General features: G+C 46.8%; 1 protein-coding gene across 1 annotated transcript; it reads left to right on the top strand.

Annotated features, from left to right (window-relative positions):
* The first annotated feature begins 1,265 nt into the window (after positions 1–1,265).
* FAM234B (family with sequence similarity 234 member B) lies at positions 1,266–23,948 on the top strand. The gene is made up of 13 exons (XM_075427853.1): positions 1,266–1,371; positions 7,416–7,808; positions 8,756–8,854; positions 11,486–11,674; positions 13,181–13,311; positions 13,993–14,140; positions 14,493–14,634; positions 15,295–15,438; positions 18,909–18,990; positions 19,221–19,376; positions 19,994–20,111; positions 21,269–21,495; positions 21,924–23,948. The coding sequence occupies exons 1-13, from the start codon at positions 1,335–1,337 to the stop codon at positions 21,927–21,929; spliced, it is 1,872 nt and encodes a 623-aa protein (XP_075283968.1). The 5' UTR covers positions 1,266–1,334; the 3' UTR covers positions 21,930–23,948.
* Positions 23,949–23,965: the final 17 nt, after the last annotated feature.

Here is a 23,965-nt window from a genome sequence, read left to right as displayed (position 1 = left end):
AGAAAGACTCTGTATTCAGAAAGACCTGGAAGGGAAAGAAAAAGAACGACTCTAATGGCTTCCCCAGAGTTTGCCACCTGGGACTAACCCCTCCAAGTGCTGTGTTCTCAGGAAGGTCCTGATCTGAAGCCTGATGACATCAATGGAAAAAATCCCTCTGGTACCAAAAGGGTGTGGATCAGAAGTACTGCCTTTCCAGTTCATATTTGAAAAAAAATCTCTTCAACAGCTAGACCACTTGGTGTCTCTCTTCTGTTCCTTCTTTACTGTTATTATTTAAAGAGTTTTGGGACAGACATGGACAGGAAAGGGTAAGTGCATTATATGCAGGAACAGCGCCTGAAACAGGGGAAAGCAGCAGCCACCGAGGAAACATGATGTGTTCTTTAGCCAGTCGGACTCTCTTTTCACATATTTAGCCAATACTCCTTTCTCTTCTTCTGTGACAAAGGAGTCAGCCTTGAGAGTTTTCACGCAAATGTATGACTTGAAGAAGTGGTGGTGTTAGATGGCCCATGCATGGGCTTGGGAATTGGGAAGCTGGAGCTTTGTGGCTTTGGGGAAGCCACAAAACCTTCCTTGCTTAACTTGCCCATCGTGGGAGAGGGAGAGTTCACTTGTTTGCTTTCCTCAGAAGGCTGTGGTGAAGATCGAGGACAGCTTTGGAAAACGCCCTAGCTGTCTTTTGTACGGTAATTAAGCAAAAAAAAAAATTGCAACCTAGAACAAAATCAACAAATGTAATTTCTTCCAACCAAAACCTTCCCAAGAATGAAGGTATGTATTTATAGCAAGAACAACGTAAAGGACTGGCACGTTCTGTGCAAACCACTTCAGACGACGACTGTATTTTTGCGTGAGCCTGTGCCCAGCACACAGCGGGGGCCATATAAATCCAGACTTCCCATGGTCACGGCTCGCTGCCACAGGCTCCCACCGCCCTGCGGGTCTCTGCCCCTGTAGAACAACAGGGAGGAAACGAAGGGCGACGGAACCAGCGAAGAGCTTCGGTTTCGGTGGGGATCCCCAGTGTATTCCAGGCAGGCAGCCCCCTTTGCGGCAGAGCTGCACCTCCCCGCTGAAGGTCCCGGCAGCGGCAGCCCCACGAGGAGAGGCCCTCAGGCCCCGGCGGCCTGCGTTGCTCCCCCCCCCCGGCTGCCCACCGAGCGGCCCTCACCCCCAGCTCCCCGTGACAGAGACCCCGGGGGCTGCCCCCGCCAACCCAGGTTGCGGGGCGAGGCGGCCTCCCCCGCCGCGGGACTACCATTCCCGGCAGGCCGCGGGACGGCGCGGGGAGGGCGGGTTAGCGCGCATGGGCCCTGCGCCTCTCCACGATGGCTACGGTGCTGTCACGGGCGCTGAAGCTGCCGGGTAAGGGCTCTGCACCCGCGGGGAGGGAGGGGGTGCCGGGCCGCGCCGAGCCGAGCCGGGGCGGCCGCGTCCGGGCCTGCGCCCGGCGGCGGGGAGGCGCGGTTGCCGCTGCCTGGGGGCGGTGTTGCCGTGGTGACGCGGCGATGTGGGGCGAAGGGGCAGGCCCGGCCGCCCTGGGGGCGCAGGCGTTGCGGGGTGGGGGCGGCGGTCTCTGCCCGGGCCCCGCGGCGGGGGGAGGGCTACGGGGGACGGGGCAGCGTCTGGGGGCTCCGGGGGCGTCGTGTGTGGCGGCGGGCTCGTGGGCCCGGCCGCGGCCCTGCGCGGGAGCAGGCGCGGGGCTCCAGGCAGCCGCCACCACCGCGAGCAGGCCTTAGTCCCGCTCCGATCCACTCCCGCCGGGTTTTGCCCCCAAAAGCCAGGCCGGGAGTTCGGTGAGTGCCGCTGCAGTTACCCAGGTGAACGTTTAATGCCTGCCTACCACCTCTGCGCACCTTCCAGCCGGAGATCTGCAGCCAGCTGAAAGGATATTCGAGCATAAGGGACCATTGTGTTGGGGAACCAGATCTTTCAAAGATCAGGCAGCGAGCAGCAGTCCAGCCACCATTCTGTTCAGCGAGGAGATTAAAAGGGAGTGAAGATACATTGCAAAACCAGATCTCGAAAGCGTGGTAGTTGCTGTTGGATAGGCTGGAGACAGTGCCAGTGCACCTGGCTGCATTAGCCCGATGGGAAGGTGCCTCCTTGCCCGCCCCCCCCCCCCGCGATCATGTCCTGCCTTGAGGACAGTGGTGGGAGACAGACAGGGCCTGGCTGCATGCTGCTGGGGGAGGGCTGCTCCCCAGCACCATGCACCACTGTGGTCCTGCAGTGCCCCAGTCTGTGAAGCTGCACTCCTGGGCAGGTTATACTTTCCTCCTCCATCAGTCCATGAAGATCACAGTAATGTCTTCAGGGCCCTTCCCACCAGCTTTTAGTAACCCGTATGAGGAGTTCCTGCTTTTTAGTTCATGTAGTGCCTGTTAGATCTCATTCAAAGAAGTTTTGTTTGCAAATCAGTTTCTTCCTGGTTATATATATATATGTTTGTCTAAACGGGAAGGGGTACATTATGAAGTTTATTTAGGAAAAGTGTGAACTTCTGGGTGTAAGTGTGTATACTGGGGTGTGACCACTGGGGAATTGCACAATAACAAGTACAGATCTCTTCTGGGACCTCTGGAACCAGCGTGATCTATTTGATATCTGCTGTTGGGAAGCACTGATTTGGAAAAAAGCATAGGGCTTGCAACTGCAGGTACAAAACCAGTTCTTTCATCAGTCCTTAGGTTAAATTGCATATATCATACCTTGTTTGTGTGGTTAACTCTTGAAAAACGCAGCTTTCAACAGCAGTGAGAAAGCAGAAAGCCTGTTGCTATAGCTGTTTTTTCCTGCTGCGTGTCATGAAATTAATTACATCAATATGCGGTAACTTATCTCCCTATGGGCTTAGAGATATGTCTGCAGTACCCAGAGACTGGTGCCTGCCAACGGCCAGATGGGAAAAAAAGGGAAAAATAAACAGAATATGAAGCAAGTACAAAGGATACTGTAATAAATATGTCATCATTGGATTAACGTGCTGAAAATTGTACTCATCGGAAGTCTAGGATCTGCTCTTTTCACTCCAAAGTGAATGCAAAGAAAAGCCTTTCCAGTAAGTCAAAAACAGAAAAAAAGATTGAAATTAATATCTTTCAAGCCATCAGCACTAGAAATGAGTACTTCATTATGAGTGGGACCTGATTCCAGCACAGATCACCTCACAGATTCCTCCTTTCCAAATCATGACCACATGATTCATCTTTGCTTCTTTGAGAGGTCACATTCTTCTGCTACAGTAGTTGCAAGAGCTGCCTGTGCAATAAGTACCGTTAGGCAAATGCACGGGGGATTTTCAAAGTCATAAATTGCAGGTTAGAGTCCAACTACCCTTGAAAGTTGGTAAGTTTGGGGCATTTTCTCTTTCTTCTGCCTTTGAAAACCTCCCTCTTTGGTATTTGTTCTTTCTTCCAGTGGCTGCAAAAAAAAATCCAGGGCAACATGGCCAGTAACATAGCCACAGACCACAAGCAGCGGTTCCTCAGATTGATTGTAACCACAGACCACTGACTGGGAACCTCTGTTTTATCACTGGTGGCATGGAAAAAATGGGACACAATTTAGATCAAGTCAGAACAGAAGCAGTTTATTTACTATACCTGTAGGAGAGAACACAGAGCAACAGGGAGACTGCTGAGATGAACCATCCCTGTGAAGTGGATGCAAGGTTTCTATACACTTAGAGATGCTATGCAAAGTACATACAGCAAGATGTAAGTTACACAAATCTGTTACATACACAAGGCCACGGAACTGCTCAGCGTAGGTCTGGAGTCTCTTTTTCTTTAGCACAGGGACTAATTTATCATGAAGATTATGCAGTTATTGTTTTGGGAGGTAGGGTGAGAGTTTGACCAAGAAATCGACTTGGGTCTTAGCATTTCTACTTCCACGATGGAAGGCTGAAAACTGCATGGGAATATTGGATTTTCTGATAGCTGATCACTTGCAACAGAGGCAGTTTTGGCTTTCTTTTGGTGGACAAACTGTCTTCACCCAGCCTGAGCCCTGTTGACCAGAAAGGAAATAATTTGACTTCTGGAGCGCTTCTCAATAAATCATAATTCTCTAAATTGTGTGAGACTGCCCTTGTTTTCACACATTCTTTACCACTGTTTATGTCTCTCTATTTATGCTTTTCTGTTGAAAAATAATTTGGGAGCAATTAGTGGAAGCCAGGTATGGTATCGCTCCTTCCCGTAGCAAGTGACCTGAAACTCAGGTGAAGAGTCATGTTCCTTCTGCTCTCTCTCCAGCCAGATGAATCATGATTACGTATTCTCTGCACTGCAGAACAGCCTTGGGAGGCCAGGCTGAACACGTCCTCGCCAGCCCACCAGATGCATTGTCAGAACACCTACAGATCGATTGTTAGCGCTCTCTCTGAACAGTGGAAGATGAGTGAATCCTCTGAGATTAGATATGCAATTGGGTTTCCCATGTGCTAGGTGAGTGCTCCAACAGCCATTGTTAAAGGGCAGTGTCTTCCCTCCTTTTGGCGTAAAAAAAAACCAAACCAGCAGAGCATTTTATGGATGACCTTTCCGAGTGGCTGTGCCTTGTGGGAGTGCCAACTAACCTTCTGAGGAAAGACAGGGAGAAGGGATGCCAGTTTCTGGTTCCTGGTCAGGCTTAGACATGAAGTGAGACTGAGCAGCTCTCTGCTTTATAGCTCTCCTGTAACTCAACAGATCCTTTTCTGTGTAGATCCCCAAAAGCTGTAAGTCATTACTGTGTAGTAGCTGTTCTCTACCCTCTGATCAGTGGTTCTCAGCAGGAAAGTTGTTCCTGTTACAGATCATCTGTGCTTGACAACACTGTCAGTGTTGCCAACATCTCAATCTTTGCCTGTTGAAGGAGTGGGTGAGCCATAGTTTCAAGGTTCTTTCTGTCTCCTAAAGATCTAGAACAAAACTGTTCCAGATAAACCTCATTCCTATCAATGCTTTTAGTTGCCCCAAAGATGAACAGGAGGTTTCAGTCTTCTGGGTTGACTGTCTGGAATTAAAATAATTAAACAAATCACAATATATCTGAAGTGTAAGTATGCTGTTGAGTTTTCTTACTCATAGCACACCAGTTTCCAAAACCGGGAGCAGTCTAGTTAACATACCTGTCCAACTTTGACTTCCCAGACTAAATACCATTTACTCTTGGGCCAGCAGCGTTTGCTTTTCATACCACTCTGACCTGGCTTGAACTGGCACATCTGGATCTGTAGTGAGAAGCTGCAAATACCCTGCCAGCAAGTCCTCTCTGGAATTTCTTGTTTTCGATGAGTACTCTTTCAGCAAGTGGTCATCACAACCTACTGTATAGACATCTGGGAAATTCACACTGCGCTGTCACTGCAATCTCTGAGCAGAGACCTGTGCGCCACGGAGGTTGGTGGCCCTCTGTGCTGCTCACAGGATGGAGCCAAAGCTAGCAAGGTTTCCTGAAAAGCCCGCACTTTGAATGCATGTTTAGGGCAGATCTATGTGAAACAATGCAGCGTCTCGCAGGCATACACCAGACCGTCCCGTAGGAATGTAGTATCTTTTAGCTGTGTGCTCTGCCTCCATGAGGAACAGCTTTCTGGAGTGTGTATGTGCACCAGATTGTTTTGATGTAAGTCTTTTGTAGAAGCCCCTAGTTCAAAAAGGAAGGGTCTGATTTAGATAGGTGGTCTGCTTGGATATCGTTATTTCCCTCTGTTCAGTGTGGGTGGGTTGTCCTCCCTCTTCCACTTAGTGGGGGGCATTTGGCCTTTAGTGGGATTGACATTTTTTCCTACAGTTGACACTGAATACCATTAATAAGTGGTACAGGAAAGGGAATTGAAGGTCCATTTGTGGGGCAAGAAATGAGATACATGTGCTGCAAAATAGATTCTAGATGATGTAAAATAAGTGTGTTGCGCTATCTAGATACTGCAGTACATCTGTAACTGTGAGTCTGCCTTTTTACAGGACATCAGAAGTAAGGCATATTATCTTATGCAGGAAGAATAATCATGAAAGCCCTTAAATTTCCGTTCTGTAAAGCCTTCCCGTTATCCTAGTGTCTGAGAGTGATTACGGCTTGTGTATTTTTGCTTATTGTTATGCCTTGCATGTGTCACTTCAGGCATCTTCAGGCACAAGTTAGCTCCTGTCTCGGGTCAGCTTTAGACAGAGGGAAATGAGGCAGATATCTAGGATGGCAAAGTCCCACCTTGGAACAGGAGAGAGAGAGAAATAGACTGAGACCCTGCAGTCGTCGGAGCAGTGGCCATGGCTCCATGCCCAGCCTGGTGGCGCAGGGCAGCTCCCCGAGACGTGATCCTCTGCTCGTAGCTTGGGGCAGCGAACCTGCTTGATCTTGCCTGCCCTGTAAACAGATGGCCCTGGCCTTAGGCCAGCATGTACGACTGGGCTCTGCAACTGCCCTCCTCACACTCCCCATGGCTGTCTAGGGCTTGGGGGAGAAGTCGTCCATCTGCCAGGCATCTGTGGGGGAGACACCTAAAGCTAAGTTACTTTCTTGTACCACCACCTGAAGGCATCAGTACTAAGTTATCTACCTTGGCAAGGCCAAGCACAAGCTGTCAGTTCTGGTGGGAGCAGGAACAGAGCAGGAGCATGGTGGTTTCCTACTGTAGGGGCTGGAACGCCCCCGATCACAGTGCTGAGCCAGAGAAGGTGGTATCTTAGGGGGGCAGCCCTGATTCGTTTAGACACCAGCATGTTACTGGCCCAAAAGGGCAAAATCACTTTGCCCTCATCTTCAGGGAGTCAATACCCATTCGTATCAGCGCTGCAGAGAAGCTGTGCACAGTGCTCTATCCCTTCTGTCGCTCACGAAGCAGGACAGCAGGTGTGGCATGCTAGAAGTCAGCAGTGCTGCTTGGACCAGGCAGGAGGAGGAAGGGAAAAATGGGTTGCAGAGGGAGGCCCCTCAGAGAACACAGGCTACAAGTGAAGAGGGGCTGTGTCGGCTTTAGAGGCTGCAAATGCTAAAGGAGTTCAGAGTCTGAAGTCAAGAGAGTGCAGTGGCTTAGGTATTCGGAGCGTTAAGCATGACTTCATGTCAGTGTGTCTCATTACTAAACAGGAAAGTATTAGAATTAAATCAGCCATGAATTCCATATTTATATATATACATACATACGTGTGTCTATATATATGTATGTAGATGTTATATATATATATGCACCTTTATCTTGGGGAAATAAACTGTTGAGATCTTTTTTCCTGCAGCTGCTACTCTGAAACATGGACAGACCCTGTCTTTTCTCTCACATCTCTTACCTGGATCCATGCAAAATGCAGCCTGCTCTGTCATCCCTTCTGTATCACTCTCCACTGCAGCCTTTTCTCCACTGAGATCCTGCAAAAGAGAGGAACTCGTGCCTTATTGTCTCTCTCCTTCTCTTTCCTCAGGAAAGAAGAGCCCGGACCTCGGGGAATACGATCCCCTCACTCAGGCTGACAGTGATGAAAGTGAAGATGACCTGGTACTCAACATCCAGAAGAACGGGGGGGTCAAGAACGGCAAGAGCCCCCCTGAGGAGGTGCAGGACCCAGACTCTGATGTGGAGGTTGGGATGACAAAGCAGCACACGTCAGAAAGCACGCCCGAGGGTTATCCTGCAGAGACGGCTGGGAGTTTGGAGCAGAAGGCTGCTCCCTCCCTCATGCCATACCTGCGCACAGCGATCTTTTTGCTCACTGTGGTGATCTCGATGATTCTTGTGTTGGTGTGCGCATTTCTAATTCCCTGTCCCCCTAGAGACTTGCATAACACCTGGAACCGCAACCTAGGTCAGGGAGCAGGTGAGAAAGCCCCAGGAACAGCATCTGGCGTGGGGGAGGTGGCAGCTCCCAGGCTGGGCATCGGTGGGAGAGACCTATCTGGGAGAGCCAGGTCGGAGCAGAGGCCCTTCCTCACCACTGCAGATGCTCCGAGGTAATAGACAGTTGGCTGTGTCCTGCTCACTCTTCAAGCTGAGGCCTGTGAAATCTGGCATCAGTAGATAACAGTGCCACAAAATCTTTTCTCTGTCAACACCAAAAAACATTTTGACTCTTCTCCCATCCTGCCTTTTTGTCTGGATGGTGCACTCTGCTCCAGATGGAGCTTCAAAACTTCAAAACATAGCACCTCCCCCTCTACATCCTGGGTTTCACCAGCATCTCCACCCTGAAGTGTGTTCAGGAGGAGAGGGATAGAAGTCTTTTGTGTCTTCTAACTGGCTTAACTAACCTTGTTTCTTTTGTCTCCTTGTCCTGCTTGAATCCATAAATCAACATTAGGGATCTTTTGTCATCCTATACGGGCCACTGGTAACATTTCTAAAGTATCTCGTGTTCTGACTTCTGCAGTAAAGTAACAGTGATTTGTGAGATAATTTCTGGCAGGTCTAGATATGTCTCTCCCTCCTTGCTTTCTGCCCCTGGCTTCCAAATCTAAGCCTTTTATAAGATAAGCGGCTACCACATCACCTCAGAAGGTGAAGTGGGAAGCAGAAATCTTTTTCTGTTAGCATCTCCATTTTTCCCTTTCCTTTCTCTGACCCAGATGCTATGTTTTTGCCTTTCCATGCAATGAAAGATCTTGCCATGGTGTGAGCTGCCTGACGTTGGTGGTTCCCTAGCAGACTCTGTGAGGCTTGGCTCTCCGTGAGTCTCTTTTCTGGGCCAGCCTTCCTCTCTGCCAGTGTGGAAAATGGGCTGGGTGGCCTTTCTGACACCAGTGTGGTGATTCTCTGTGACTGTTGCAGGTGGTGTGTTATCCCCACTGGAGCTGTGTGACGTGAACGACGATGGGCTCCCGGACATCCTCATTGTCTTCACTGCCTTGATGAATGCTAATGTCATGGGTAAGCACCGCAGCTCCTTTCCATTCCCCTTTCTGTATGTGTCAGTACAGACCTTTGTATGTTTGTCTCATGCATGGGAAGAGTTCCTGCCACTGCAAATCCACTGCATTGCTCTTCTCAGAGTTCCTTAAAATGGCTGGTGTTTGGTGCCCATGCTGTACCGTACTGCTCATAGTTTTCTTTGCAAGCCTATGCTCCCACATTGTTGGTCAGTGTCATCTATTTCCCCTTATCCCATCTTGGGGAAGTCTATCTCTTTGTCCTGTATTTATGCACACTTGGTTTGGGGGCAGAGATAATGTGATCAGAAAGCGCTGCTCTACAAATAGCAATTGGAAATAAGGTGGGGTTTTCTCCCCGCTTATTATGTCTCAGAGTGTTTCACAAAAGAGCTCAGTCTAACTGCCTCCATTTTACCGGCACAGAGGTGGAAGCACAGACAAGGGAAGCGGTTTGACAAAGGTCACAAATGAGATTTAGTGGTAGAGTCTCAACTCTTTCCTGGTCTGTGGTCCAGTGTCCTGGTCATTACCAAGGGTAGTTGGTGACAGGAACAGTGATGGCAGAGCTGACTGTTGGAACGCTCTGGTTCTTCTGAACTAGCCAGTTGCTTGCCAACAGGGAGCATTATGGATATTTTTAGAGCAGCTGTAGGTCAGTGTTGCAAGAAACGCCCTCACCTTGCTGCCTTTTTCTGCAGGTCACTGCGTATACTTGCCAGACTCCAAATTGTTGTTGATTCACAGATAATGACAGGCTGATGGTGGGGAAGCTACTGTTCCTGGTTGTTTAGCAGGTATTGCCCTGCTTCCTCCTCCTGGCTGCTTTTGCTTCCTCTGTTAACCCTCACACCCCTCAAGTAACACAGCAGCAGCCTGCTGATGCTGGCCACTGTTACACAGGGGCCGCGAAGTCCGGGGGCATCCTGTTGCACTGGGCTTCGAAAGTCCTGGAGGCTTCCAGCTGCCTGATGTACTGTGTCTGCCCAGCTTGGCATCACCATCATCATATTACGGGAATCTGTTCAGTCTCGGACACAGTGAGGGAGCAAGCATACATTGCGCAGCCTGAAGAGAACTCTTGTGGGAGCAAAATGCAGTGGCTCTTCAAAGAGTAGGGTAATAAAAACATAGTTAGAGGGTAGGGAAAATGCTGCTTCTCCATGGCCCAAACAAGGCCCTTGGTATTTCACAGCAAGTCCTATAGAAAGAAACCTATGAGCAGAGAGAGAACTGTAGAGTAAGTTTAAATAGAGAGAGGGAGATACTGTTGAGGTAAAAGCTGCATTCAGTTTGTAGAGGTTGTCCTCATGTTCTGTATTTTGCCGTCTCATTGTATTTATCTTTCATCACAGACATATGTACAGTTCTCAGCATGCTCTGAATGGAACTAGTCATACCTAGCTGCATCCTGGGCTGTAGCTATGCTGGAAGGCAAAAAGCAGGCACAAAAGCAGGTGCAGGCATATCACAATCCTAAACCCACATAGCTGGACGTCAGCCTTCTTGTAGCTTGTGCTCAGAGCATTCACACAGTGTCAAGTAGAGGTAAGCTTGAGATAGGTATCTGATGGAGTAAGCTATGACATTGTTGGCTGTTTCTCCAGCTTGTACACACAACAGCTGTCAGCTGCATTCAGGACTTCGTGTTCTTGATACCTGCTAATCCAGTGAAGAGAATTTGGGCTAGGGCAACCACTTAGTATAAGCCAGATGATTTTCAGTTTGACAAGAGAGTGAGTTTAATTTAGAGAGTGGGCTCAGACTTGCTTTTAGCCAGTGGCCCAGATGAGCCCTCTGTGTAGTAGGTCAGCCATTGTTTTGCTAATAAGACAGAAGTCAGCTGGGACTGTTGTTATGTTGAAATGTATGGGAGTTTATCTTAGATTGTGATATGAGCGTACCAGGCAGAGATTACAGTAACCACAATTATGTCTGAGGGCAGGCTGAGCTAAAAGTTGCTCATATTTGGAATCAGAGCCAACAGTCAATTGAAACAGCATAGAGCATTTTTTTTCACAATTACTTAGTACTAACTGGTGAACTGGGAAAAGACCCCTTAGTTACACCAATTGGTTGCATTCAGTCTCTTTTTCGCAGTAATAAAACTCATTTGGAAAACAAAGGAAAAAAAGCTCAATCACCTTCTGCTGTTCCAGAAGTACAAACAACCCAGAACTTTCACGAGGTGGCATCTGTCTTGGGAGTCACTTGAGGTTTCCCCTTGGTGCTAGCCGTTGTCTTGAGGGAGGGGGAATCAGAAGGATCAGTCTGGTTTGACAGCTGTACGTTTCACACCAGGAAGTCAGCACAAGTGAGCAGGTTGTCCCCAGGATCTTGGTTCCTCTGTGCCCAGCTGACCACATTTCTTGCTGTGAGCTCAGTCCAACCTCCATGATTGTCTGTGCTGTTAGCTGACAGCCGAACTTGTCTGGAGATCACTGCTAGGCTCTGCAGGCAGAGAGACTCAGCCATGGGGTGGGATTTGACCTTTGGGTTCAGGCAGTGTGGATGTGGCTGTCTTGAGCCACTCTAGGAGCTAGAGCTAGAACTGAAGCACAAAGACCAAAGGCAGCATGGACATAGCCTCTGATGCCAAAGGATTTCATTCTCTCTTTCCTACCTCTTCCAGGTGTCTCTAAGCCCTCCGTAACTGTGGTGGCCCTTTCTGGTATGAATGGCAGCACATTGTGGTCCATCCAGCTTCCAGAGGAGACTCGGAGCATGCAGTGCAAAGGGCTGTCACTGGGGGCACCTGCAGAACCTGTCTGCCTTGTTACAGGAACGTCAAAATTCCTCAGTCTTCTCAGTGCCTCCACAGGTAGAGTCAGCTACCAGCACATTAGAAATATGCTACTGCTTTTTTGTTTTCTTTAAAGGGCTGATAAGCATGAATGATTCAGCACTGGCACTTCATGGTGGCTGTTATCTAGTGACACGCTGGGAAGGAGTCAAAACACTAAAGACTTTCTAGTTATACAGGATAAGAGAATCCAAACCATTGCTGCTAAGTGGCAGCATCTTCATCCTACCGTCTCAGAACATTTCAAAGTTTTAATCTTATCCTGTAGTATCCCCATGGCATAAAGGATATGTAAGTTCTGTTCTCATCAACATTGAGCTGTTAGTAGAACTCAGCACCTCCATAACAGCACTGAAAAGTTGAACACTGTTCTTGGGGAAGTTATATAAGGACATGTGCCACAGCCAGGAAACCTTCTAGAAAAATTAGGCCCATGGAAGAACTGATTAGATGTGAATGAATAGTGCATCTTTAATCACTTGGGTCATGTGCACCTCCATTCTCTGGTTGCTGTTTGTTCTACCACGTTAATTCACTGGCAGAAATATTCATAGGTAGGTATAGAGATGTTCTGGGAATCAGAACAGAGAATGGAGATGTACAAGAAACCTTGGGTTTAAGTGACAGATCCAGTCAGAGTGGTGGCACTTAACTTTCAAATGCTTTTAGGGACCAGATTACTTGCATAGTGTTTGCATGGTCAGGACCAAAGGCTGTCTCCAGCAGCAGTAGTGTTATTAATGTGCGCAAGTGGTTGCAGGTCTGGCCTTTGGCTTCCTTCATCTTGCAGGGGCAAATCCTATCCTACACAGCAGCAGCAGCAGTGGAAAAGTATTTTTAAACTCTGATTGAAAAAGCAGAAGTGCTGGGAAAAGAATCATGGAAAAGTAGAAGCATTGAATTTCATTTTGCCTTGTTTGGGTGTTTATTTGCCAATTTGCAAATTACTGAATTTCCATCTGGGTCCATGCTGGACTGCTGAACCATTTGACATCATGTCTGCTGACATGCTTTCATCCTGAAGTGGAGTGAGCTTGCCATGCTGGAGTGGCTATTTGGTGCTGGGAATTTAACTGAGACACGGACTTGCACTTTGAATATCAGAATTGCCCATCTGTTCCCTTTCCTGGCATCTACCTACAGGCTTTACTGCTGGCTAAGGAAAACAACTGCTATCCTGCAAAGCAGAACTCTCATTTAGGGTCTCTTTCCAAGAGTGAACCTCTAATATTCTCTGCTATTTCAGTAATTGTTCTGGGCTCAGGTCTTTCTAGAGAGATGCTAAGAATGAAGCACAGCAGGACTTGAGACATGAGTCAGAGACAATCTGAAGAAATGCTGAGGGAAGAACTTTGCTTCCCACTGCAGCTTGCCCCAGTTGGTAGGCTTGTCTTTCCTGTTTTCAGAGAATGGAGAAAACAACCTCTCTTGCTCCCTCCTTCAAGAAGGTTTTGTGGAACCCTCTGGGGGTGCCTGCTGGTTCCTCATGTGCTGCTGGTCTCTTTCATCCTGTTCTTCCCACAGGCAAGACCATCTGGACACTGCACTCCATCCACCTTTCAAATGGGATCCTGGCTGCACCAGCTGCAACTCTTCCAGATGTAGATGGAGATGGGATTAGGGATATTGTTGTTCTGGCTCTGAAAGAGACACAGGTACAGCATATCCCTGCTCAAGGTTTGAAAGGACCTTAACTATCTAGAGGAAGAACAGGGAGCTTCAGGTAGAAAGGCTGTAACAGGAGCTGCAAGAGCCTCTAATTTTCATTCCCTTAGATTTCCCTGGAAAACAGCCTTTTTCTTTCAGTAGGTCAGAGCAGCGAGATCAAGCAATAATGACACTGCTTGCATTTCTTGTCAGCTCGGAATGAACAGAAGGGTCATTATTTACCCCTGGCTGAGATTTGAGAATTATCTGTTTCTGTTCAGTGAAGGCTTGGTTTGAAGTGAGTGTTTAGCAGCAGTGTAGGGAGCCATGTTGAGATAGATCTCTGAAGAAAGGAGCATTCAGCTTATCCAAAAGAAAGAAATACTTGTGTGATTAATTTAGATGCAGATTTCCTCTATGTTCATCCCTCCCCATAATTCTAGCATTAATGTTAGAGGAGTTCAGGCTTTTGAAGTCCCTGCCTTCTTTGATGCATTTGCAGCCAAGAGAAAAGCATGAATGTAAGATGCCCAGGAAGCTAGAGTGAGTAAAGAGAAAGAGACGACTAGCTAGACCTTGCTGTGGGGGGAAAGAGCAATGGAGCTTCATGCTGTGGGGGCCGGGGAAGATTCTGAGAGAACAAGTACATGAAAGCACTGCTGAAAAGCTCTACATCTCTCTCTTTGCAGCCTGACGTGTTTTTCATCTTGGTGTCAGGGAAGACTGGGACTGCTTTGGGTGGGCCTGTGAAGTACAACATCAATGGAGAAGGGAAAGTGATTGGCCCCCAAGTCCACATCACCAGCCGGGGAGCCATCTACATCCTGTTTGGTTTTGGTAAGATGCACCTGCCTCTCCAGCACTTCACCTTACTGAGAAAACATTCAGTTTACCTAAATGGCCCAGACCATCCCTGGGATATTTTTACTGTGCCTTCTGCTGTAAAAGCTAGGAGTAGAGGACATGAGAACAAGTCTCACTGCCATGGTGTGGAAAAGTGCAGGAGCACCAATACTTCTGCTAGCCTGGAATGCCTTGGATTTTCCCAAAGGCATATCATGCCAGGGAAGTTCCACCTCTGAGCATTTCTTTGCCTTCTACCGCAACTGCACTGGTCCCAAGGACCCTCTTTGCTACCAGGGAGTTAACTTTTGCAGGCAGGACTCTCCATCTTTACTCTTCCTGGCAGGTAATGTTCAAGCAGTTGCCCTGAGGGATATCTTTACCCAAGCCAGAAACCGGGACAGCTTTCCTGCAATGCTGCAGCAGGAGGAGCCGGAGTGGGAAAAGCGCAGATCTGTAAACCTGTCAGAGCTCATTGACATTTACAGGTAGGAGACGGACTCGTCATCTTGCTTCAGCTAAGGGAGGAAGAGGAGAGTAGGCACCACTTAGTGCTCCTAGAAATGGTTCCTTCTACTTCAATACTGTCCTTCTCTTTACTGTTCAGTTGATAACAGTACTCTGAGGAACCCGTCGTTTCCTCCCTGTCCTGTGGTTGTCCTACCAAAAGAAGTGCAGAGTATGATAAAAGGGAATCCTTCGCTTGTCCTGCTCCTTGTTCCTTTCTTCCACCCCTATGCATACCTGAAGGGGAAAAAGAAAGTGTTCCCAGGTAACAGAGTCCCATTGGGAAGCTCAGTCTATGTACAGCATTGTGTGCCTGGATTTCTCAGCTCCTCCTTCTTTACTGCCAAATTGTGGTCAAGGTCAGCCTGGATAGGAATAAAGGGAGGAAACAAATGCGAACCCCCAAACTCCATGCTTTTTATAGTAACTCAAGATGTTCAGAAGACTCCACACCTGAATTTAGCCCACTTAACTGAGGAACCCCCAAAGGAAGCTAAGCTCCATCAATGGGGGGAAACATGAGCTTCTCCGGTAATAGTTCAAATCTTAGGTAGGATGAATTGCCATGTGGACAGACAGCTAGTGCTGAGATTTGCTGATACAAGCCTTGGAATCTCTGCTCTGCTTTCCATTTGTCCCAGTGGGGGTGTTGACTTCCTGCAGACGATGAAGACACCTGATACAAACTGCAGCAACCTGCTCATCACAACCAAAGAGGGCTTGATCCTACTGCGGGGACAGGACCTGGAGCCCCACTGGACCCTGGAACTGCAGAACATCAGCAGGTTACGTACTAGGAACATTTTTCTGTCCTATATCTTCCTGTACCGTTTCCTGCCTTTCACTTGTAAGCACATGTGCTGCTTAGAAAACATTGAGAAGAATTATCCAAGTCTGCAGAGAAATCTAAGAACTGGAGATGTGCAGGTGCATTGCTGAGCAAGTGAGGAGGGAGGGGGAGCAAGGAACTAAAGGCTGAAAACCTGAGCTGTGTGCTTGTGAGTGATCACAAATAAGGGGCCTGATTCAGGTATCCAACGTTGATGTCATGGGAATGTCATGGCATTGGAATTCAGGGGATTACTGATTTGTGATTCAGCTCATCTGCTGTCTGGAGCTGCCACTTGCCAGCTCAGTGGAGAAGAGCAGTTGCATTAGTGATATGAAGTATTTAGTGAAGATGTCTGAGTATGGCCCACATCTTAATGTTCCTTGAAAGTTGAAAATGAGCATTCTGATGGCAGTCAGCACACCATCTATACTAAATGTAAACCTTAAAATAATACTGCTCATCCTCGTAATTTCACACATGGAAATTAAGTACTTTGCCAAATCTCATGGGTTGATAATAACCAGCAATTTCAGCTTGCCCAGTGTTAAATATTTGCAAAGGGCAGTCGGGCACAGTTGAGGGAAATTATGTGGGAAACAAATTGCTTGCTCTGCTACCTAGGAAAAAGAAAGCAGCTCTCAGCTCAGTGTTACCTGACTGTCAAGAGCGTCTATAGGAAGAAGGCATTGAAACTTCATTAAGCAAAAAAATCGGTATTCAACTAGGTTTGATGTTCAGATAATGTCCACATTCTTGAGAGCTGATTGGTGTCATAAGCAATGGCTTTAGGAACGACTTATGGCTAGTTGATTGTGCTATAGGGAAAGGAGATGGACTAAAAGTGTTTTGGGCCCAGAGTCTGCAGAATTCTGGATGTGTCTGGGTCTGGTTTAAAGGGTAAGTGTGTACTGACTAAGCAAAGCTGGTTCGTAGATGCTGTAAAATCAGTTATACACAAGAAATTTCTGAGTAGACCCACTAATGAATTGGAAAGTTTCTATGCATTCAGATCAAGAAGGGTTGAAAGCTGCTTCACCTGTTCCATTCACAAAATCACAGTATGGTTGAGGTTGGAAGGCACTTGTGGAGATTGCCTAGTCCAACTTACCTGCTCAAGCAGGCTCAGCTAGAACAAGTTGCTCAGGGCTCTGTGCTGTCAGGTTTGAAGTATCTCCAAAGACGGAGACTCCACAACCTCTCTGGGCAACTAGTATTCCAGGTTGCTGCACTCCAGCCCTGTTTTTTCTGGTTCTGTGACCTCCCAAGAGTCAACACATGTACAGGAGCTGCCAGATAGGCATTGAAAAATAATGAAAGCAATTCTTGTTCAAGGCTGCTGTGCTAAAGTCCTGGACTGCCTGTTTTCTTGGAGTTAAGAAAGGTGAAATCTGGTAGACTGAATGTATTGTGGACAAGCATTTATTTAAGAGGGTGGGGTGTTTTTTTTTAGGACTTACAGAAGTTTGGCTTAACTAACAGAGGCCGGGGAATAAACTCAGCTCAGGGGTGTCACCACAGAGTCAAACAGACCAACACAGTTCCTTATCAGACAAAGCTTACAGGGCCAGCTGAGAGCTCCCCTTTTCCTGGGTAAACCTGCCCCAAGCACACCACTCCAGTGAGGCAGACTGAGTCCAGCCCTGTGGGAACAGTCCCTGAGAAAAACAACCTGGCTGCTGCAGATGTGCTGTGTTTCCAGATAGCTTTTGACAAGATCCCTGGAAGACCATAAAGGAGAGTCAGTAGTCATAAAACAAGGGCGAAGTTCAGAGACCATGAAATTGAGTAAGCAGTTGAAAATTGTGTTGTAAATGGATGTTTCAGATGAGAGAGGATTAATAGCAGGTTGCTGCGGGGATTACTGTTGGGCAGGAATAATTACTAGCCTTCTGGTTCATTTGAGAAAGTGCCCAGGGGATTTTTCAGTTGATCGATAGCATCTAAAATAAATATGTGTGTCTGCATTCAGTTTGTGGGATCTGCCGCTGACTGTAACCTGTAAGGGACATAAGAAGAGTTACCTTATGAGAGTTTTTAAGTTTGTGCCCATAGGATAGAACTACCTGGTACTTCCTTTTGCTACCGGAGAGCTTTTGAGCTAGCAGCGTGTCCCATGATACTTCCTTGAAAGCATTGGTTCTGGTTGCCAAAGGTGTCTAAAGTGAATGACATTGTTTGATGTAGTAAGTATAAATAGTCAAGCCACTGCTGTACTGTGACATTTCTGTTTAGGAGCCATTCTCGTATACACATTTTAAAGGGGAAGCTGGAAAAAATTGGAGAAAAGGGCTGGAAAAAATGCTTTAGCATGGAAGATTGAAGTCAGTGGGTTTATATGATCAAAGGGAAGCCTGAGAGGTGAGTTCAAAAGCATGTGCAAGTAGTAGAAGCTAACAGGCATTTTAATCTTGCCACAGCAAGAACAAGTGCCTTGGAGCAAAAGCCATTCACATTCAAGAAAATTAAAATGCAGTCATGTTTCTTTGGGTGAGATTAATCATTAGAACTGACTGTCATGAGAAGTGATGAATTCATCTCATCTTTGTATTTCCGTAGCAAGCCTCATGGCTGGTAGATCTAGTCGAAGTCAGCCTACTGATACTTTGTTAATTGGGTGAAATACAGCAATCTGTCATAAATAAGAAGAGGGAGGACATATTCTGATGATCCTGCCTTGCCATAAAATCTCTGATTCTGTGAATTGTGAGGAATCATCTGTCCTTATTTAGAACCTTGTGTCTGGCTGTGGTGAATTTAAGGAAGACAGAGATAAGACTCAGAAAGCCAAAGGCAAGCAAGCTGGTTAGAAAACAGTTACCATGAGAGATATTCAAGTAATAGTGTTATGTCACCCGGAAGGGAGGGGGTGAGAAGGGACTTCCTTTAAACTGCTGAAGGTTATAAAAAGGCTTATAAAACCACCAACAGTAAGAAAACAAAGAATCATGGGCTGACGTTAATGGTGAGTGTATTAAGAGCCTTTTCACACAGCTAAGGCAGCCTGGGCAATACACTTTCAGCAGGAGGTCAAATCTGCCAATGCATTTTGAAAGGGCTGGGTAATTTTTTATGATCATAGCAAAACTGTACAGGTTCTCATGCTAAGGAAAGAATAATACAGAGTCATGTCACAAGGTGATAAACAGATGTCTGCACAGCCCAGCAAGGGTTGCCCCCCACATGGACTCTGAAGAATGGCTAACAAGCACCATGGGCTGCTTGATCATTTTTCACTTTTCTAATCCACTAACAAATGGTTCCCAACAGTTAGAACAGTTCTGAGTAGATGAAAGATCTTATTTAGCATGGCAAATCCTGCCTTTTTAAGAAGCAGAATGGAGGCTGAAAACAACTATGCTGCCTCCATCTGAAATCTATGTCTTTCTGCCATGGGCCTGAGTGTTTCTTTTTCCAAATTTGCAGCCAGCCTGTACCAGGTAACTTCAATGCTGACCAAACTCTGGACTTCATGCTGCAAGCACAGACTGGAGATGGGAGCAAAAAGGTAAAACAAGTGAAGGCAAGGAGGGCAGTGATAGTGTAGGAGTGAGGGAGGTTGGGTAGAAAGGGACAATCATTCCCTGCTCCTCGCTCTTCCCATTCCTGTGGGTGACACTCATCACTGTGTGGCCACAGGCATGAAAGGAAACAGCACAGGCCATGCCACTGCAAGGGGTCTCTCTGTGCACCCACTCCTGGACACCTGTTAATGCTAGATCTCTCCCCTGCCTTGAGGTGGTGGTGATAGATGGCAAATCCGGCCTCCCTGTTTGGAACCAGGAACTCCCGTGGCAGAAGCAACAACTGGATGCACTGTCAGTTATGACTTTGGACAAGAAGTCTGTTTTTCTCTTCTGGGCTAATGAAGCACAGCCTGTGCTACAAAGCTTGGTGAGCAACCATCCCATCCTTTCTTCACTTTCAGGTTTCTCTGTGAGGCACATGCAGTCTCTGTCTTTTATTCCCAATGTAAATGAACTTTAAACTTGCTTATGAGAAGGCTGAGAGGGACATCTTTTCCTCTTGCTTCGATGCTCTGACTTCTCTGAGCCTGAGCACAGGAGCTTTTGTGTGCAAATTCTTCACCAGAAAGCTTTGTTGACAGAAAGTTCGTGTCCACAAGACCAAAGCTTTCTGCATGAATTTCATTTTTTTCTGCAACACTGAGATGTTTTTACTGCAGATTTGTTCCCAGCCCCAGAGCGCATCTTCTCTGCACGCAGGCACACAGTTCAGCATGGAAATTCAACTTTCAGACTGTAGCTTCGCCCATCAAGCTGGCTTTGGCAGAGCCAGATCTCAACCTTACCAAACAGAGGTTGTGGAGCAAATTCTGTTTTAGAAAAAGAAAACTTTGCAGGATTTCATCTCTGTAAAACCACACAGTTTTTGATTCTCTGATCCATGTATAGACAGCAGTGTCAGAAGACTTCTTTGTGTCTGTGGCAAAGCTAAACTCCTCTTTGCTAGCCAGCTGTAACGTTTTTGTCTGTCCTTTTTTCTGACAGCAACCTGGTCCCAGACCTGAGCGCCCAGGGCTGCACCACCTGTATCTCCTCCATCCTGTTTTTCCTACAGTCCTTTTGGACCTCACCAATGCAACAGACAAAGTTATCGCTTCAGCAGGTGAGTACAAATGGAGGAGAAACTACAGAGGCTGATAGAAATATGGAGGGAGAGGTAGCTGTGAGAAACAATGAGGTGTAGTTGTGCCTTTAAAGGTAGCGCCTGAGGTCCACTACACATAAGCCAGCAATGGGAAATAAGATTCATCTTCCTCCTGAAGGCTGGTCCTGTCCAGCCTCTACTTTGCAAATAAAAGAGTCACCAAGTTTCTTGCACATGTTTAGGCAAGGAAAAGTCCAAGTTTGGTTTCATGTATGTTTTACACCAGAGAAGTTCCCCGGCTTTCCATGGAGCTATTTGTGATGTAAGGTGGTGCATGAAGAACCATTACGCAACTTTTCTCTGTCACCTCAGATACACTTCTGCCTGTGTTGGCCATCTTGTCCTGCTCTTTGGGATAGCAGCTATGCTGATTCTTCCTCTTTCTTTTTGAAAGCAGGAATCCAAAATATTTAAACATGTGTTTTCAGGGAAAAATAGATATGTGTTTAACGTCTATACAGGATTCTACAGTCCCTGTTGGATTTCCTTTCGCTTCCTAAAGCAGTTAAACCAACAGCCAGCCTGCTGAGCATGGCAGGATGTGGCATAAAAGATCAGTTTGTCCAGCACTGAGTCCGATAGGCCATGAGACATAGAAAAGCTGCTACATAGTGATACATCTAATTGGCTTTGTATCAAAAACACAGCAGAGTCAAGAACAAACAGAATATCAGTTTTAGAGGGGTTTATTAGAAACTGGAATTTCTGAGGTCCATACAGGTCATTCTGCAGTGACTGGACTGAACTGACTTGCCCATGCTTTACCAATTTCCCCTTCTGTAGAGGTAAATCAATAGCTGCTGACAGGTGTGGGAAGGAAAGCTCTCTGAAAGTGAACTGCTTTATTGAAATAGGTGCATCTCAAGCTCAAAAACATCACCTGGAACCAAACCCTTTCCATTTCTGATCTAAATTTCAGTTTATTTCCATGGAAAATTTTTAACTTAAAATCATTTTCCCTGATTAACAAAGGTACATGCAATTGTAAAATCAGACTGAATATATCCTCAGTCCAGTGGACCTTTTGACTGCGTAAAGACTGTAAGATTTCTTTTGGAAGAAACATAATCATTTACTCCTCACCAATATTTTCTTACCCTTTTCTGATGGACCAGTTGGAATTAATGATCTCCAGAAGGATGCATTTCACATCACTGTGACAACAACTGCAACCTCTGAAAAGCAGCCAGGATTTCTCTCGGTCAGCAAGCTGGGCCTGAAATGGGCCATGATGAGTCAAGGTCAAATGGTGTGGCTAAAGGATACCACCACTCCCAAAATCAGCCGTGGAGAAGTGAGGCGATTTCTGGCCCGGCTGAAATTTGTTGACTTTCCTCAGAAGGTGAGATGGTGCAGGAATCCCTAATGAAATCTAGGCCTTTGAAAACATCTGATCTCTGCCCTGCAGACACAGTTAGGTGCTCTTTGGGATGGAAAAATACTGGTGGGATGCAAAGAGACTGTTTGCAAGATGACTGCCTGCCACTTTGAGCACAAGCTGAGTGGATTGTGAGGCCCAGCTGTATTTTGGCAGTTGCACAAGGAGGGGGGATCTTAAAAAGAACCAGGGATGGTGATCATAAGGGACTGAGAGACTCAGAGGGAACAGAGAGGTGGGACAGAGATCACTTGTTTTGACATGGGCAAACAAGGGTCCTCCATACAGTGGTGCACGGGTTCAGTTGTTGACCTGTGAATTACCACTTTTCTCTACCAGACTGGATGAGAATAGGTTTTGGATTTAGTTTTTGTTTGCCTTTCCTTCTCCAGCTCTAGCCTGGTGGTTCCTCAGATTTCGGTCGACCAAAATGTATGGGGAATACAGGAAGCTGCTCTGTGAATCTTCAGGAAAACTGCTGTGTAGAGGGAATGGGGGCTAAAAGCACTTCCCCTTTCTTCAGCTCTCTGGGGAATGCTGCTGGAGGCAGGTTTGCCCTAAGCAGAACTGTCCTGTACCAGAGGAACCTTGTTCAGCATCTCCACCTCCATATGCCGTTCTTGCATGCTTCCTTCCAGGTAACACAGAAATGTGAATTTAGAATTTATATACATATATATATATAAAACCAGGTTTTATATATATATGTACCAATTTATACAATGTATGTATATTTTTTGTATGTTTAATTTATGAATGAGATTTAGGACACTTCTTTTATGTCCAAACAGTATTCCCAGGCAGTCAAACAAGCTCTAGGCCTAGAGTGGGCCATAATGACTCAAGGCAAATGGTGTGACTAAAGGACACCACCTGCTTTAATCTATATTTCTGGAGAGAAGCCTCTGTCTGGCTCCTGCAGGGCTAGTCTTGTCTACAACCTTTCCTGTGCTCTCAGCCCTCTTCTCCATTCTGTCCTCAAACTTGCAAGTAAACTCGGTCTCTGGCTGAGTTACCCGATCCAGAGAAAGATGGTCCCCACAGCATTTGCCAGCCTTTGTGCTTATATATTTCTTTCCCAGATCCCAAGTTCAGGACATGTTCATGTGGGTGATGTAAAAGCGAAAGGTTCACATCTTACGTCTTTCCAACCCTAGGCTTTTTATGAACCCAGAGTATCACTGTAACATCACACTGCAGTCCAGTGGGCTGAGCCCCCCTTTGCAAATGTATCACAGCCCTTTTGGGAGAGATTCCCAGCAGATCCCCACTTGCTCTGTAAAGATCACACTAGATCCAGTCACAGCAAAGCTGATTCTCACAACACTGCTTCAGGGTTTGGTGGCTCAGACAGAGGCAGAGCTGGAAAACTTTTCTGGGCATTTTACCCCTATTCTGGGCTCAGCATTACCATTCCCATGCCAACCTAGCCCTGTGTGCGGTTCCAGGAGAAACAGGCTACCCCCAGGGCGCTTTTGCTGTGTGTTTAGTGCTCTGAACTGTGCCTCTGAGTGTGCCATCAGTCTCCTGTGTTATAGTTGTAGAGCATCTACATGAGTTTTTTTGTAATAGAAATGACCATATAGAAAGCAATCACTTTGGTGCCCCAGCAGCTCCCCACAGTGCAGGGCAACAACGTAGGAACTTTTCCCAGTGTGCCTTTCTAGGTCTGAACTTTGACATTAGGCAGAGCTGGGCTGCAATGACGATTGCAAAGGACTCTTCTATCCCCTTGCTGGCACATGGCCTTCCAGCCTCCCTGCACTTTCCTGTGAGTGGTGAGGTGATGGCAGGACTTTGAGCCTCCCTCCAGATGGGTACATCTGCTTTGGGTTTACTTTCCTGGGTTCTTCACACCTCTCCTTGCTATATCACCCTCTGTCTTCTCAGTCCTTGCATCTCCATATAAAGCTTCCAGGACAGCCCTTCAGGATTAGCTGCAAGCCCCAAGGCTGGTCCTTGGGCCCTGCTCTCTTAATGTCAGAGCCTGTGAACAGTTTGTATATGTTTAATGGTATTTTTGTGTAAATTGCTATGTATATATTAGCACAACTGTAGCAATGGCTCTAGGCCCGGCATTTTCCTCCAGACAGGGGTTAGTGTTTATAATATATAGTCACTTAATACATCTGCATAATAGGGACTGAAATTGTGAGGACCAGTAACATACGAGGATTAAACAGGAGTGCTCCTTCCCTCCTGTCTAGCCGCCACCACCTTGCTGGGAAAGGTGAAGCGGCTGTTACCTGAAGTAGTTATTCTCCAGAGTTTCTTCCTGAGAGAACCGATATTCAAGTGCAGTGATGTTAGCTCCTCCATAATGTGAATTATGCCTGCCCGCACACACACATACCCACTGTGAATAAAGAGTCTGTCTGTATATTGTTGGGAAAATGTATTTGAACTGTGAACTGCAGTGAAGCAAATAAATACT

The sequence above is a fragment of the Opisthocomus hoazin genome, chromosome 8, assembly GCF_030867145.1.
Source record: "Opisthocomus hoazin isolate bOpiHoa1 chromosome 8, bOpiHoa1.hap1, whole genome shotgun sequence".
Taxonomy (NCBI): Eukaryota; Metazoa; Chordata; class Aves; order Opisthocomiformes; family Opisthocomidae; genus Opisthocomus; species Opisthocomus hoazin.
The sequence above is the reverse complement of the archived record's forward strand: the minus strand, read 5'-3'. Positions and strand labels throughout refer to the sequence as shown.

Excerpts from the sequence above, each read along its gene's own strand:
- FAM234B (XM_075427853.1), top strand. The coding sequence starts at position 1,335 with ATGGCTACGGTGCTGTCACGGGCGCTGAAGCTGCCGG. Across the intron at positions 14,635-15,294 it reads GAGCTCATTGACATTTACAG|TGGGGGTGTTGACTTCCTGC; the intron begins GTAGGAGACGGA and ends CATTTGTCCCAG. Across the intron at positions 20,112-21,268 it reads CAAAGTTATCGCTTCAGCAG|TTGGAATTAATGATCTCCAG; the intron begins GTGAGTACAAAT and ends CTGATGGACCAG.